We start from the raw sequence: 15,921 nt of genomic DNA, 5'->3' as shown, positions 1-15,921 counted from the left end.
TACAACTGCAGTAGTCCATATTTGATTCTAACAAGGTATATTTTTTGTACCCAAGAATGTTCTTATATGCCTTACTTCTATGCAGTCTGGCTTCAGTAAATTTTGCTCAGTGAAATATTATCAAGACAAAACTAGTATTTTAAAAATATATAAATTCCACCTGCAGAAAACTGTGGATACTATTTCAGTGTTACCTGTACTGTATTCCAAGTACCACTAGACACATTTAAAAGAGAAAAGGATATTCCACAAAAAAGATTCCAAATATACTTAAACCTCTATTCATCTCCATTAAATACTTACTAGAAAGTATAATCAGAAGCCAATTCCACTTGCTTTCAGAGACAACATAAATTTTAACTTTATTCACTGAGATGTGGAATATTTTGTTTCTCAACACTTTTACTACAGTGGGTTGATATGTATGTAACAGCTTGAGACATAATTTAAACGAAGACTCAAAACCAAAATTATGTTGGAGCTGACAAGTGTTTCTCTCAGGATTGCCAGCATCACAATCAGGAAACTTGCAGTTATCCTACATACTAAACACAGTGTCCACAGTGAGAAAATAAGCCTGAAAAAGTGAAGTGAGGAAATGTGATACAAGTTGGCAGTTGAAACTTTATAATGATCAATAATTTTATCAAACTTCCAGCCATTAAAGAAGTCTTACTTTAGTGAAGCACTAATAGAGAAGCCACAAAATCCAAGCACCTCAACTGGGATGTTTCAAGAACTCTGTGTTAGGGTAGAGGTATGCTGGCAGGACTGTACATATGAATTTGTTTGTCCAGTGATCACAATATCAGAATATCAAATATTATTACTGAGACACTTACTTAAAACATTCAGAATATTATTGTCCAGTGCCCCAATCATGAGTCTGGTACATTCACTTAAAAACAAACTGAGAACTGAAACAAGTATTCTTAATGTTATTTAAGATACAAGAATAGAAATAGAAGAAAAACCAAGAAAAAAGGTGTTTTTTAGTGCACTATCCTACAAACCTTGCAGATCACATTCAGGGCAGATGTTAGTTAAACCAACAGGAGCTGCTCTTACCTAACTCTAAGGGGAAAATCTCCATGGGACATATAGCCTTTCTAGTTCAGATGAAACATTCCCAGTAACCACAGACATCCAAAATTCAGTCACAAGATTACACATGTTCTTCTGCTTCCTCCTGACAAACTTCCTAAATTTTGGCAAACATTCATATAAAGAGCTTAAATGCATAAAGTTCAAACTACACCCTTCAACATTAGAAAAACTGCAGATTGAACTACTGTTGGCCATGAGTCACCATGCACTTGACGGTTCATTAGAGATAAACACTATTGTCCCTCTACTAGACACTCTTGTTGAAGATATTGCTCACAATGAACACTATGCAATCAGCTGGCACACTTTCTACCCTTGGGACTGAAAGTTCCCGAGGTGGGAGAAGAAAAGCTGTCCTGTCCCACAGGAATAGAGTTATTCAAAGTTTCTGGTACCTAAAAAACTTCATTAGTCCCATAGAAAATCCTCCACTAACCCAGTTAGGAATAAAGCTTGCTGTCATGTCAAAAAAAAGGTACATTTCATTGCAAAATCCTGCAATCTCACTCACCTCTACTCTGCATCATAATTTCATGCATCAAAGTTAATACATGTTATTTACTGTCACAGAAAACTAAACGAAAAGCCTAAAGTTATTTGAAAACTATTACAAAAATACAAGTTCAAAGTTCATCAGAAGAAAACCTTGCTCAGAAGGGGAAAATAAACAGTGTAGCAATTTAACATAGGTGAAACTGATAGAAGTCTATAGAAATTAGTTGAAACACTCTTTTTCTCTCGTATAGATGATGTAAAATTTTCATGACAACAGAAAATTCTTATAGTGATATAAGCAAATTTTACTGTCATTCTGAGCAGTTAACAAAGAAGAAAAGGGGAAAAAATCCCTAGACTCTTCATGTGGAATGTACAAATGCTCAATGAAAAAGACAAAACAACTTGTTTCAAGTAGTCTTATCTATAGCAATTTGTGACAGATATTCAGCCTTACTTTTGTAAAATAAGGACACAGATCTTCACTTAGCAAGGCCTTTCCCATGCCTGCTGAGGAAGACGATTTTGGCTGATGTTTTGTGCGTTTCAGTTTCAGTACAAGCACAGCCTTTCAGAGTAATCTATACCATGTTCCAAATCATGTAAAATCCCCACTAAATGTAAAACTATAGCTACTGGCCCTATGGAAGAACGCACTGATGGGCAATACTTCCTACTCATACCAGCCAACTGCATCATTTGGGGTTTTTTTGTAGACATGATACTTCTGCATGGTTGGTCCTATTTTCAAGACTAAGGAACTTCAAGCTGTACTTTTTGCATGCTCTAAAAAAGAGTATCAAAGGCTCCATTACATAAATTACAAAGCCTTCCTTTTGTGACATTCAGAACTCTCCAGTCCCATCCTCACCAGCTGTAGTGGTAGGAATAAGGTTTAGTGCTAAAGAACTCTTCCCTGAGTTTGTATTAGTTATAGGAATAGATCCTCCCTGGCATGCATCAGGAGAGTTCAGTGAGAGCAGCTAGGCTCAGTTCTCAGGCTGCACAGTCCTAAGCCCCTAAAAGGAGGTACCTCTGTGCATGCTGTCTGCTGGTAACACTCTTTGGCCCGTCTTTTACCTGAGCCAGATAGATACAGTCCTCGGGAAAGCTCTACCTGTCCATGCCTCAGAGTGCAACAGGAAGCTTACGTGTGGGTGCTCATACTGTGTCCTTGCCCTGCTTAATTAATTTGTTAGACATAGTGCCTGTGTTTTTGTGAGCAGTTTAAAAGCAATCGTATTGCTTTTCCACTTCTTGTATGTTTTGTTTCCTTGGCTATGCTGGTCCAGATTTGGACTGTGAAGCATTTGTGTGTGCGTGTAGTTGATCCCCGTGACAGGTGATATTTTAACAGTCCCCCTAACACAAACAGTATTTCTCAGCTGTCAGCATACATTTATTTTTTAGATTCATAATCTTGTTGCACAGTAAACGTCTGTGTCGAGCAAGTGGCAAAACTCCAGAAATTCAGAGTTAAGATTTTTTTTGGAAAAGTATCCAAAAATGTGGATGTTCATCTACAGTGTACACAGATTACTTGAGACCTTAGAAACTGCAAAAGCAAGCTCGTAATTTTATAAGATTTTAACTTCTAATAGCATTTCCAAGCTTAGCAATGGATTCCAGTATTGCCTGGAAGTGGAGTTCAAAAAAAAATAACTAAACAAATGTCTTCAGAAAAAAAGCACTATCAGAACAGTCTATTTTGATACTTATTTTGTCAAAGGTGAGTTTTTCAGAACTGAGGGGAAGATTCACAGTTCATTCATTTTCAGGTTTGGTTAAACTATTTTGATCTCTGCTATAGCCATCCGGAACTAGAACCGAAGTGCAAGGGGGAAAAATGGTTTAAATGCTATCAGTTTATTGTGATTTTTTAAGATCTAAGATCTTAAAATTGTTTCCTTTGCAATTCTGAAGAATTATCTGGGCTGGGAACTCTTACTATGCATGAAACTTGAATTAGAGGGGAAAAGAAGCACACATAAAGCAAACTATCCCTTTGTAATTTTAATGTTTAAGTGATCAAAACCAGATAGATGAGAAAATTGTTGAGAACTGGTGAGACACAGAAGAAAGAATCAATCTAAATTTGACTTTCTAAGGAAAAAAGAAGCAGAGAAAACAGACATCCATCTGGTGCCTGTTCAAACTTCCTTATGGATATAAAAACAAACCACAGTTCTGTATATATAAACAAGAAATGATGGACTCAAAATTAATCTAAAAGATTGTCAACATAAACTGTCAAGGTCCTTAGATTTCTTTTGAATAGACTGAACCAAACAAAGAGCTCATCACCATATTTGCAACTAATTAAAATGGAACCTGGAAATATTTAATTTTCAGAGAAGATTTTTGTGAGTTGAATAAAGATTTTTACCTCAAAAGAAGAAAGGAGGAGACAAACATAGATTTAAGATTGCCTTTTCTGAACAATATTGGATGAATATCAGATTTAGAGTTATGAGACCTATACCAAAATAATCTCTTTTCTCCCTTCAGAACTTACATATGCAAACGTGTGTTTCTTTCCCTTTTTCCTGCATTAGCAACCTCGAAATCTGCTTCAAAACCAATGCTTTAATGAGGAGTTAGGGTGGGTGTCTGTTTTTTTAGGGGGGCAGATGAACACTTCTGATCTGTTTTCATTCCATCATGGAATGAAAGCAAATTCTGAAACCTTGAAAGTTGTTCTGAAATTAAATCATCACTTTTTGGTTAGCTGTACTAAAACAGCCCTCTGCTTTTTCATCAAGCATCACCTGCAACAACAAATTTCACCACTCAAAAGCAACTCGCTCAAAAGAGGTCTTAATCTGAGGATTTAGCTCTTTCAGAATGTTTGATGAGACTATAGAAGTAGATCTAGTAATGCTGAAACTCAAACTGCAGCAAGGTCAACAAATCATCTTTCTCTTCACTAAAACTTGTTTTTACAGCTTGAAATACTTCTGATGATTGCAACCATGGGTAGAAATAGAGATACTGGTCACTTCAAAATTTAAGACTGCTTTGACTGAAAAAGAAATACTATGAAAATGTAGAATTAAAAGAACATCAGTCTCTTGCTGGCATTGACCAACTATATTATTGGCAAATATGTGTCTATTTTGATGCAAAAGAAAAATATTTAAACATTAGAGTGATTTTTGTATTAATTTAATTGTAAGATTAAAAATATGTGATTGAGGAGAACACAATTAGTATTTGCTATTAACAATGCACTGCCTATGGTGTCTAATTCAAGTTCTACAATTGTACTGTCACTCTATCCATTAATAATAAAAAGCAAAGGAGCACTTCTCCAAATTGCAGTTACTGACTGCAGAAAAATTTGACAGCATCACTGAGGAAAATTTAGTAGGTCAATCCACATCTTTATGAAAAAAAACCTTGCAGATGATATTTTCAATAAGGTATAAAAAACAACAGAGAAAAACTCTCAAAACTAATTTCCATAAAGATGTATAGTGCTCTAACATATAAAATGAACAAATACAAGCTTCACAATAATTCCCTCTGTCATTCATGAGTGTAATAAAAGCTTTGGCTCAGGTAGCTTCATTATGTTATCCTTGTTCACCAAAGTAAATAGATCCATCAGGTAATACAATGGCTTACTATGAAAGGGCTGAAGAATGAGGATACTATTTCATCTAGGCAGAAGATGAGACAGAATGTCTCTTTGAAGCAGTCTTGATGCTTCAGAGGTTTTCTGGAGCTAATGGAGAGAGATGATGTGGAAAATTGCCTCCTACAGGTTGAATTGGTGTGGTCCCTGGGGTTTTCTTCCCCTCAACCCCCACCTCCACACCCTGCCCCTTCTCTTTAGACAGAGAAAAAGGGAAAGTAAATCTTTATAATCACTACTATTATTGCATTTTAGAAAGAAGACCGTTGTGTTGGGAATCACCTTACACTTCAGTAAGGAAATACATTCTGTAGCACCACACTACTCTAAAAGTGAAACGATTTAATGACAGATATTTTGTACGTTTGCGTGTCACACAATTTCTCTAAACAGAGATCAGAAGTAAAAGAGTGGATGATAGGAACGTAGGAATGGCCTGAGAGGGCTCTATGCATAACAAAGCTTTTTTTTCTCCTTTTTTAAATTCACTCCACCACCACCCCCATCTGAAGGACTGCAGTTTGGATATGCAAGACTTAATTTGACCATCTCTAACTCAAAATACCAAAGCGCAGAAGGCACGAAACCTTGCAAGATAACAATCTTAAGAGTTTCTCTGAGCTTGCCAGTAATATGGTACTTCAGAACAAGGACTTAACCATGTAGTTTCCTTAATAATGACTTACTATAGTATAAATGGGTGTGGGTGTCATAATTCTGATGAAGGTTCAGGATTAATTTATCTTTACATGGCTATTGCCATGGAAATAACAGGGTGGATTTCAACCTACTTGTTTTAGAAAACTCTTCAAGTCCAACACTCCTAGTCTTCAATATCAGACATTTCCAAAAATAATTTTAGGGTGTATTATTTTTAATTATGGTCAAGAGAAAGTTTGACTTCCTCACCTTTGCAATTGCCTCGGTAGGCTATTTCCAGTTGAGGGTCTTTGCATTTTGCTCGTTGAAATTCACACCGGGACAGAAAAGTTCTTCCATCAGATGCACAGAGTGATTTCTGAGGGGAACCTGCACAGTCCAGGCTGCATTCTCTGTCTTTATCTTGGTCCACTCTCAAAAACTAGGGGGGAAAAAAAAAAAAGTAACGCTATAGGAATGTTATTCCCATGTGAAAACCATTCAGTGATTTCCTTCCCCAGGGAAGACACAAATATTACCCAAAACTGAAAAGAAAGCTGTGCCTTTTTAGTCTATTCAAATACTAGCTGATTCGTCATATCTGGGATTGTTCAGCTGCTGCTTTGAAATGGCAGCGACTGCAACATTTCAATAACATACATGAAATGCAGTATCTCAATCAGGAAGTCTCTGAGTCTCCTTCAATCATTATTAAGCTCAAAACAACAACAAAAATGGTGATGGCAGAAACATTTTTCACAACAAAAATGAAACAGCAATGGACACTTATCTACTTTATTAGATGTGTATTAACTATTCTGCAATAAAGAGCTGAAAAGTCTGTTCTAAGACTCAAGTAAGATTTTTAACATAAATATTCTCACTGTGAATTTCAATGCTGCTCTTTCTAGTTCTGCCTCAAAGCCACACTGAACTCAGCCTAACTGTTCATTTCTTTACCCCAAAGACTGCAGGCAAGACTTGTGAGTTTGGCATCATCCTCAGCACCGTGAAAAGCAGGAGCTCCTCACCTTGAAACATGCTGCCAGAAGAAATAATTGGTTCTGAAGCCACTATGTGCCAGCCAAACACAAAGATAGACAACAGCAAGGATAGTACTTTATCTTCTGAGCTCTTGAAAAGCAGAGATAAGGAAGAAGCTGAACTCAAGCAAATCCTCAGATGAATTTCTCTATCCTTTTGCTTTTTCTGAACAAGCACAAAATTAAGCAAGGCATACAGCTACCAGGAGGCAATCATTCTTCTGAGCATTAAAAGGTGCCTGAGAGTGCTTCATCCAACTGAAGCACTGTTTTCATTGGTGCTACTTCATGACAATGAACCTCAGATACAGAAAATTTTGAACTTCAGATAAGAAACTAAAACAAGTAGGAATAAAATTTCAAGGAAAAAAAAAGAGAACAAAGAGCCGTAATTGGGCTAAAAAAAAAAAAATTGATATGTATAGTTTCCCTGCATTTTATTTCACACAAAAAATGTATAATCAGACTTATAAATCTCCATAATCTTCATACTTAAGCTGTGGTCTATTTGTATTCCCTATCACTTAACATGAGGAAATACAGATGTCTCTCTGGAAAGTATGCCTGAAAAGGGAGAGATTATCTCAAAGGTATCACTTTAAAATAACAGTCATATGGTTGGATTTTTACCAAAATTTTTATATTTTAATGGCACACTGAGATAAAAATGGAAGTTCCTTTTCCCAATGTTTTTGAACAATTTTTCATTTTAAAGAATAATTAGTTTCAGAAGCAATTTACTCACAAATTATACAAAACCCCCAAATCTTTCTTCATAGAATTTAGCTACAGAGTTCCAGAAGTGAAGGACAGATGCTCCTTTTCCCCATATTTTGGTGTTATTTTGCAGATCCTTCTTGCTCTCAGAAATTAATAATCAGCTGAGCTGCACGGGAAAGGAGAAAAACTAAAGTCATCTCCCTTTACCCACAAAATGAGCAACAGTAAAGACAGGGACCCGTGACCCTGAACAACCTACAAATTATGTTGGTCTCCAGGGCCTGCACGAGTGTCTTTATGAGCTGCAATGTAGGAGCCCTGGTGAGATACTCCAAGCCTCCCTTTCTTGCCTAGGAGGCAAGACCTGCAGGACTCCAGGTTTAGGCCTAGGTAGGACTACAAAAAGGAATTTTCAACAAAAAAAGGACTACATGGGGCCCCTGGCAGAAAAAATTGGATCCAGTCCTCTGCTTTGCCTTGGACTTCCCCTGTGGATTTGGTGATGACAAGTCGTGATCTCCCTCTTTCTATTTTGTGAAGTCGGGATCTGAGTAGAGCCTTTCTGCATGTATAAGGCTACCCCTCTGTAATGGCTAGGCACTTTGCCACCCTTAATTTATCCTCAGCAACATCCCTGTTGAGCAGAGAATTATTTTTTCAAAAGCGTAGGAAGGCTTTGTGATCCACAGAAAATCATGCAGTAGGTCAGGAAACTGAACTCAGGCAGCAGAAAAGAAATCACAGACAGAAACAGTCTAGCCTCTGTAGCGTTTTTCTCCCAGAGTTTCCTCATCTGTTTTGAGCTGCTGCAGGAGTTAAGATGGGCATGCCTGATCGCAGAGGACAAACTACAGTAACACAGTGGACAGAAATCCCCTTAATCGTCTGAAGAACAAAGTCCACTCCCTTGAGAGCATGATAGTTCACAGATAAAGCTATATTTTAAAGGGCATTTATCCAAAGAGTTTTATTTAAGTATTTTATTATTTCAAAGCCTTAGAGGAGATTAGGGTAAATTATGGGTTCAAGGATATTCAAGCAACCTGGAAAAGCAGAGGATGAAGACATACCCGGGAGACAAAACCACTTGAATAACTTGCTGGTTAGCCAAACCTCACTGGAGAATTTGGGTTGTACATTTAAACAATTTCCATCAACCTAGTGTAACTGAGGGATTTAAGGGCAGGAAGGACAAAAAGGCAAACAACTATGAGGAAAGCTAATATGCAAGAGAGACTAGCAAATGTGCTTAGGAAAAAAAAAAAACAGATAGAAAGTACGTTATTGACATTTGGAAAATACTTCTTGTCATCTTTACTACTTTATATGATACAAGTGCAAATCAGTATTCCTTGCTCACATAGCCAAAGGAATCAACAAATACATCAAAACTAATGCTGAAACAAGCAAGGCTATGGAATTTCTCATGACATTTGCTATTTGTTTAAACAGGAACAAGCAGACTCAGTGGCACAAAAACTGGGATCATACTGATGCACACCATAGAGCTGTAGTTTCTGGTGAAAATATTCCCTTAGATCAAAATAGGACAGTTTAGAAAGAAAGATGGTTCAGTACAGACTGGAAAGTGACTCATCTTCAATACTGGGTCCCCTATCTCTCTTTGAATTCATTTAACAAACAAATCTGTTATGATACAAATGTTATTCACTGAAAGACAAGGTTAAAGAAGCATTTCTATTGAATGCTGGTAGCAACTGAAATTAAGCCAACAAAAGCTGACCAACCTGAGGTGGAACTATTTTGAACTAGAAGCACAAACTGGGCAATTATGGTTAAATCCTATTAAAAAGCAAACCACTGTAACAGAGAGGTGTTTTTGCCCTAATAACACAGAAAACAACCTAGTTCTGTTTCAAAAAATTGGTTTCAATAACAAATTATTCCAAAGATCAAGAAGAATGACTCCGTAACTCTAGTTGTTTTAACTTATCATCTGCTTTACATTTTAGTAACATTTGTTTTAGCCTTTCTAAAACACTATATTTGACAACACACAACTTCCAAAGGGCTTCCTTTACTCTACTTGGCAGTGCTTTAAATTCTCAAGTGGTATTTCCAAGAAGAATGAAAATGGGATCATATCAGAAAAATTTTTGATTATTTAGTTTACTCATTAATAAAACCAAAGTAATCAGATATGTACACCCACTTGACAGGCATAAGCATTGATGGAATATTATTTACTTTCATATGTTTCAGGCCTCATGGAATCTCAGCATTTTCCTTCAGTGTCTCACTCCCCAAAGACTCTTCATACTGCTTGAAATGTGCCTCCCTGTATCACAGATGGTCCCAGTGATCTTTCATACCTTTCTTACTGAAGTTCAGGATATGAAGTAGTGGATACCTGAGAACCTGCTTAAAAAAAAAAAAAAAACTGGGAGAAAATATTTATGTTCCTTTTTCTTTCCTCTGTCTTCTGCTTGGTTTATCTTTCAGCTTTATTTTTGTCACTGGTCCCACATCTGGGCTGTGGACAGTCAGGATGCTTATTTCTTCAACCACAAGCAACGTGTTGCAGTCAATGAGAAAGTTTTTCTGATACCTCAAGAGCGGAAATTTGATGGTTTTCTTACTGTGATATTAAACTATTTACCAAGATAATATATATATATATATAACTTTATTCACTGCTATGGCATAACACATATCTCCTCTTTACCTTACACTATTGACTCTTATGCAGGGATTCAGTGCCATTCCCTCTGGTCTACATCCTGCAGCTAAATCATTGCTGGGACAGAAAAGGTCTTCAGATAAACCTGAGACACATGCACACTTGTGCATTTGTAATGCACAAATCTGTGAACCTACACTCTGTAGTGCAGAGAAACTCTTCTTCCACACAAGCAGAGCACAAAGTGCACTGTGAGAAAAAAGTGGCTTGGCTAGAGTCAAAAACTGGATACATCTACAAGTTAAACTGCCAGTCAAAGAAAGCAGAAGAGTCAAGACCAGTGTTACAGTCTGGTCATGGAGGGTGTTGACATCTCTCTCCATTGGAAGAAAAGCTGATGACAGATGCACTTAGGCTGAGGGGGTAGAGATTAGTTTTTGAATCTGGCTCAAAGCCTTTAAAGCAGTAATGTTCTATTCTACTTTTCACAATACAGTGCACAGCTGTGGATTGTCTTTGGTCAGAGGCTACTGTCTGACTAATTTGAGCAAGGCAGGGCAGTGTTACCCAACTTCTTTATTATTTTTATTATTATTAGTAATAATAATAATAATAATAATAATAATAATTCAGGTCAGCTTGTCTCTAATTCTTGCAGTCCTGTAGAGATATCCTTAATACAAACAGGCTGCACACAAAGCCTAATTCATAACTGTGCTAAACCTAGTTTTGCTTTTCCCTAATCTAAGTTTTCTTACTAAAGCTAAAGACCAAGAAACTGCTTTTTCTGTCTGTGGATAGAAACTCCATCCTCTTCTGTGGGACCAGTTTGAAGTCTGTACACTATGAAGTAGACAAACCTTCAGGTTCATGGATTTGGGTAGTTCTTCAGAGGTTTTCAACCTTTCTTCAATTTATAGACTCCTTCAATTTTCACTGGACCTATATACCCTCTACTGTCACTAGATATTCAAGCACAGTGACAACAGGTTTTTAATTTGTTACTTTTTGTGGACCCTTATATATGCAGAGTGTCCCTCTGATGAAGTTAAAACTACTGTTTCAGAATGTAAAATGAAATTCAACACTGCTTGCAAAACAGGAGACTAACACCTCATCTTGGAAGGCTGAAAGCCAAAAAGGCCTGAAAAATAAGCAAAAGAGAAAAGAAGGGTGCTAGACATCACTGGCTCGGGAAAGCCTAGTGAAGACTATAGCTTTGAAAGGCAATTTCTTTATTTTGCATCTGACTACTATGAGACATTGAATACAACGGTCTCACTTCCCTGTTGCTGGCATGGGAGGTCTGTGAACAAACTATGGAGCAGTGTGTTCTAAAGTGTCTCTGTGCTAAGAGCTTTGTGTTGTTGAAATATGTGTTGATTTATAGTGATTTATGTAGCCATGCTGTTTCTGTCTGATAGCTCCTTGAAAGGCAGATGTAGAAACCTCCAAGCTAGGAATATTTCATTCTCTTCAGGCTTATCTACAATAGGAAAATGAATTAGACAATAATAATACATATGTATGTGTATATCTATATCTATCTATATACACATACCATTGTGTGTATATATATCCACACATGCAGGCTCTAATATGCAAAGTCATATTCCCATGTGTATTTCAAACAAAGGCAATGATGTTTAAATAACCACAAGTTATAGTCTGCCTTAGAGAGCACCTAAATCATCTATTCTGTCTCAGTTACTCTACTTCATTAAAACACCACAGATTTTTTCAATAATCATTTCACCACTCTTCTCCCTAGGAATGAAGCAGAAGGTGGCCCTGATGGACCCCTTCCAGCTCAGCATATTCTATGATTCTAAGGTACCTTTACAGAACAAACTCCACTCTCATCCCAGTGCCATGGGAAAGCATTCAGCTCTAGCACTGAATGGTATGGAAAACCTAAGTTCTCCTTATCCTTGTTGCTATTTGCAATGATACCAGCAGATACCTTCAAAATTACAACTCTGTATAAGTGCTGTATTTAACCTATCTTTAACAGATTAGTTCATCTTGTGCTGTCCCACTGAAGCAAAACAGTCCTTCATGATTGTTTCATGACAAACTCAGACCTGCCTACTTAAAATTGAGACTTCTTTTTACAGACATACAGGACATCACCATTAAGGTTAAGCTTCTTAAAGTACGTTCTGAGACTGTTTTATTGAAAAAGACCCTGTTAAACCTTTGAACAGACACCCACCACTATCACCTTTGCCTCACTATATTTCATGTAACTTTTCATGTGTAACTTATGATATCGACCTCTTTCCCTATAAACTTTAGCAAGGATGGTTGAAATCAACAACTAGCGTATGCAATTTCACTGAGTGGGAAGGTGGGGTTTGAGTTTGCTGTCTCTGATGTGGTGGTGTTTGTTATTTTTTTAATCACTCACGGATCAGTACTCAAAGTCAGCTTCTAGTTACCTACCTATCAATTAGAACAGTGTTGTGCTTTACTTCCTCAGTGCTCCAGAGTGCCTCAGAGCTTTTGGAACTTCACTGCCAAAAATACAGTCTCCTCTTGTTATGACCAGCACAGAAAATTATTAAACAGAGTTGTGCTTTGATTGATATGTTTTGCTTTGGCATGTTATTTTTTAATGTTTATTGCTTTAACAGGTGTTTTTTTAAGTGACCTCTACTTTGCTGTATTGATGGAGGGATGGAGTGGAATGAATGCCAGCACATCCATCATTTCTTTTTACTGCTGCTTCACAAATTACTAAAAAAGGCAAAACATCTAAGTTGGTCAACCATGTAAACTAGGAAGGACTGAGCTGATATCAAAGCAAACTGTGACACATGCTCTTTCTTGCTCTGACAAAAAGATAGACGTCAATTTATTACATATGAATGCCAGAAAATGCTACAAAAACAAACAGTCCAAATCTACTCTTTTTGCTCTCACTTTGTCTTACAAAGAAACTTAAAGATAGTGCATCATACCTCTTGAAGGGCTATTCCCTTGAATAGCTCAGTTCTAGGATCTGGTTCCAGCCCTACTGAGATAAATACACAGACACCAATAGGAGCAGGTTTGGTTCCTATTGAGTGGCACTTAGCCCCGGTGAATTACCCTTTCAGAAGAACCTTTCACTGACCCATTTGACTGCTTCTACAGTATTGTCTTTGCAAGCACAAAGCACTCACTTAGAAGTGAGCCATGCCAGAAGCTGCAAAGTCTGAGCACTGGAAACAATGTATGAACAACTTGTTGGCATTGATCCCATACAACTAAAAATAAAGTAATAGTCTCAATTGTCAAAACATGACAAAGATCATCAGTGGCACTAAAACACCCTTTATCTGACTACATTCATTCCCTTCCAAGATGAGGGCTCCTCCATATTTCATGGAACCACTTATTTTTGCAAACAGAGCCTATTGTAGTCACTGTAGAAGAAAACAGCCAACACATTCAATACTGTAGATATTTAGGAGTAATAAAAGTGCACCACAGGACAAATAGACTCCTACTCTTTCTTTCTTTCAAAAAACATTTTATCTGATTTTTCAGGGATAAAAAGGAAATCTGCCGTGATTTTTATTATAGTTATTTTGAACTCAAGATTAATATGGTTAACAAATGGTTTCTTTCATTTTGCAACATCAAAAAATTTAAATGGTATCTAAACTAAGGGTATGCATTGCCCGAAAACTGAACTGTAGATTGGGATGCAAAACATGACAATCAGTACAGTGCTCAAAGCAACAAGGTGCTACCCTTTGTATGTACGCACAACTGGTAACTAGAGACATCTCAGCCATTTTATTGAATGGTTCAGCAGAGTCAAACACCTGCAGATATTCACGCTTTTGGTTACCAGAGACAAAACTAGCATAAATTTAAGTTGAAACTCAAATTGAAAGGGTTTCTAATCTCAAGGTATGCATGCACAGCAATCCACTAGTTGCTAAGTGTCATGAGTCCAGTGTTCTGTATTTTTCCCAAGTCACTGGTAACTTTATGCCCTTCATTCTTGTGGTATTGTTATTCATAATCTTTTCTTTGGCGGGTTGCTGTCATTTATAGTGTTTCCTCTCAGTTGCCAGAAGTCACACAAGGAGAAAATAAACAGAGAAACAGTGGGATGTATTGTCTATGTATTGAATTATCCACTAGTTTACTTAAGCTTTTCAAAGGTGCTGACCCATCTTTCAGAATATAAGTGGACTAGTACAACCATCCTGTTAGCCAGTTTCCTCTCACACAGCTAATCTGTCTGGTTGGTGCCTTTTATAAGCTCAGCTACAATCTGGGAAAATGGACATGTTTTACTTTTTAATGTATTTCAAAGACTGCTTATTTGAAAAATACTTTGGCTTCCAAAATCTTGAAAAACTATTTTAAAATACAAATAAAATCTAAATCAGGTCAACATTTCTATATTTAAGGGGTTTATTTTAGGACATAAGTATATCAGCACGTACCCTTTAAAGTGTCTGAGGTAGCTTAAAACAATAAAACTAAAGGCAATGATCTATAACTCAAAACAAGAAGCATTAAGCTGAACCTCTGTAACAAAGGCCAGAAGTCTCCTAATGCAGCACATAGGACATAGAAAACCCTGAAAATGAGCTTCTAGATGGTCTGAAACAGTCATCTCCAGGGTAAAATTCCTGTCCCTGAAATCATGAAAGGGGGACCTCCTTTCCAGCTCACCTCTGATCTCCCATCACCAACTGCTGAAGCAGCTACCAGCTCTCCACACCAGTCCAGCTGCATTGACACGGGGGGATGTGAAAAAGAAAACTTCATAACAAGCACTTACCTCAGTGAAAAGGAAATAGTTTATTGAAGGAATAGGGGGACCCCCTCAAACACTAAAGTTAAACAGTACTGGATGTTGTGTTGCAGACTTCTAAGGTACAATCTCCCTTTGTGGGGGACAGAAAGGCTCGGCTAAACAGGGCTTTTCTATATCTGAGTTTCTATGCAACTCTATTTAATGCCTATCACGATCGGCAGGCAACGGGCCACCCTCCATATGGCTTGTTGCCTTCCCTTCCTAGGGAACTAAAGAACACAGAGGGCATCTCAAATGACGAAGACACAGTATGAGACAATATCACAACAGAGCATTTCTTTTTAGAATTTAAATCAAGTAAGCAACTGATTCACGCAGTGCAGAAACTCGATAAGACATCAAAGGTCTAATCCCCAAGCCATAAAGCTAACTTGCTGACAATAACTGCAGAGATCTAACTCTCTTACATTTATCACTGCCATCAGCTCCTTCAGAACAAAGTATTTGGGAAAGAAGGCAGGCAGCTGAGTCTGGGAGGCAGATTTTGCTCTTGTGAAACTGTTGATCTTAAAACAACATGTTGCTAGGTTTAAATACTGTCATCTTTAAAAAGAGGAATCATGCTAAAAGTAAAAAGTTAAATAGTACACATTTGGAGTATACAAGGGTTTAACAAGCCAGTCTAATGAGAAAAAAACACTTTCCATAGGGACATAAGAACCTGTAAGTGGTTTTCTCAAACCACTGGCAGCTCTATTTCCTCCCAGCTTTGGGGGTTTATGGAACTCTTGTATGTTTGTTTGTATGTTGAGCAAAAACAGTTTTCCTTTAATTTAAACCATTGTTTTCCAAGGAAAAAAGCCATTAGGAAGCC

General features: G+C 37.2%; 1 protein-coding gene across 1 annotated transcript in view; it reads right to left on the bottom strand.

Annotated features, from left to right (window-relative positions):
- The window catches only part of SMOC2 (SPARC related modular calcium binding 2), a 104,382-nt gene extending 89,357 nt beyond the window's left edge, over nt 1-15,025 (bottom strand). Inside the window, exons 1-2 of the mRNA XM_027906686.1 lie at nt 14,963-15,025; nt 6,149-6,320 (exon numbers count right to left, since the gene is read on the bottom strand). Coding sequence (XP_027762487.1) covers nt 6,149-6,320; nt 14,963-15,025 — 235 coding nt within the window. The remainder of the gene's footprint in view (nt 1-6,148; nt 6,321-14,962) is intronic.
- Nucleotides 15,026-15,921: the final 896 nt, after the last annotated feature.

This window comes from Empidonax traillii, unplaced genomic scaffold (genome assembly GCF_003031625.1).
Source record: "Empidonax traillii isolate 1590-97213 ecotype Southwest subspecies unplaced genomic scaffold, ASM303162v1 scaffold1341:size140431, whole genome shotgun sequence".
NCBI classification, from domain to species: Eukaryota; Metazoa; Chordata; class Aves; order Passeriformes; family Tyrannidae; genus Empidonax; species Empidonax traillii.
The sequence above is the reverse complement of the archived record's forward strand: the minus strand, read 5'-3'. Positions and strand labels throughout refer to the sequence as shown.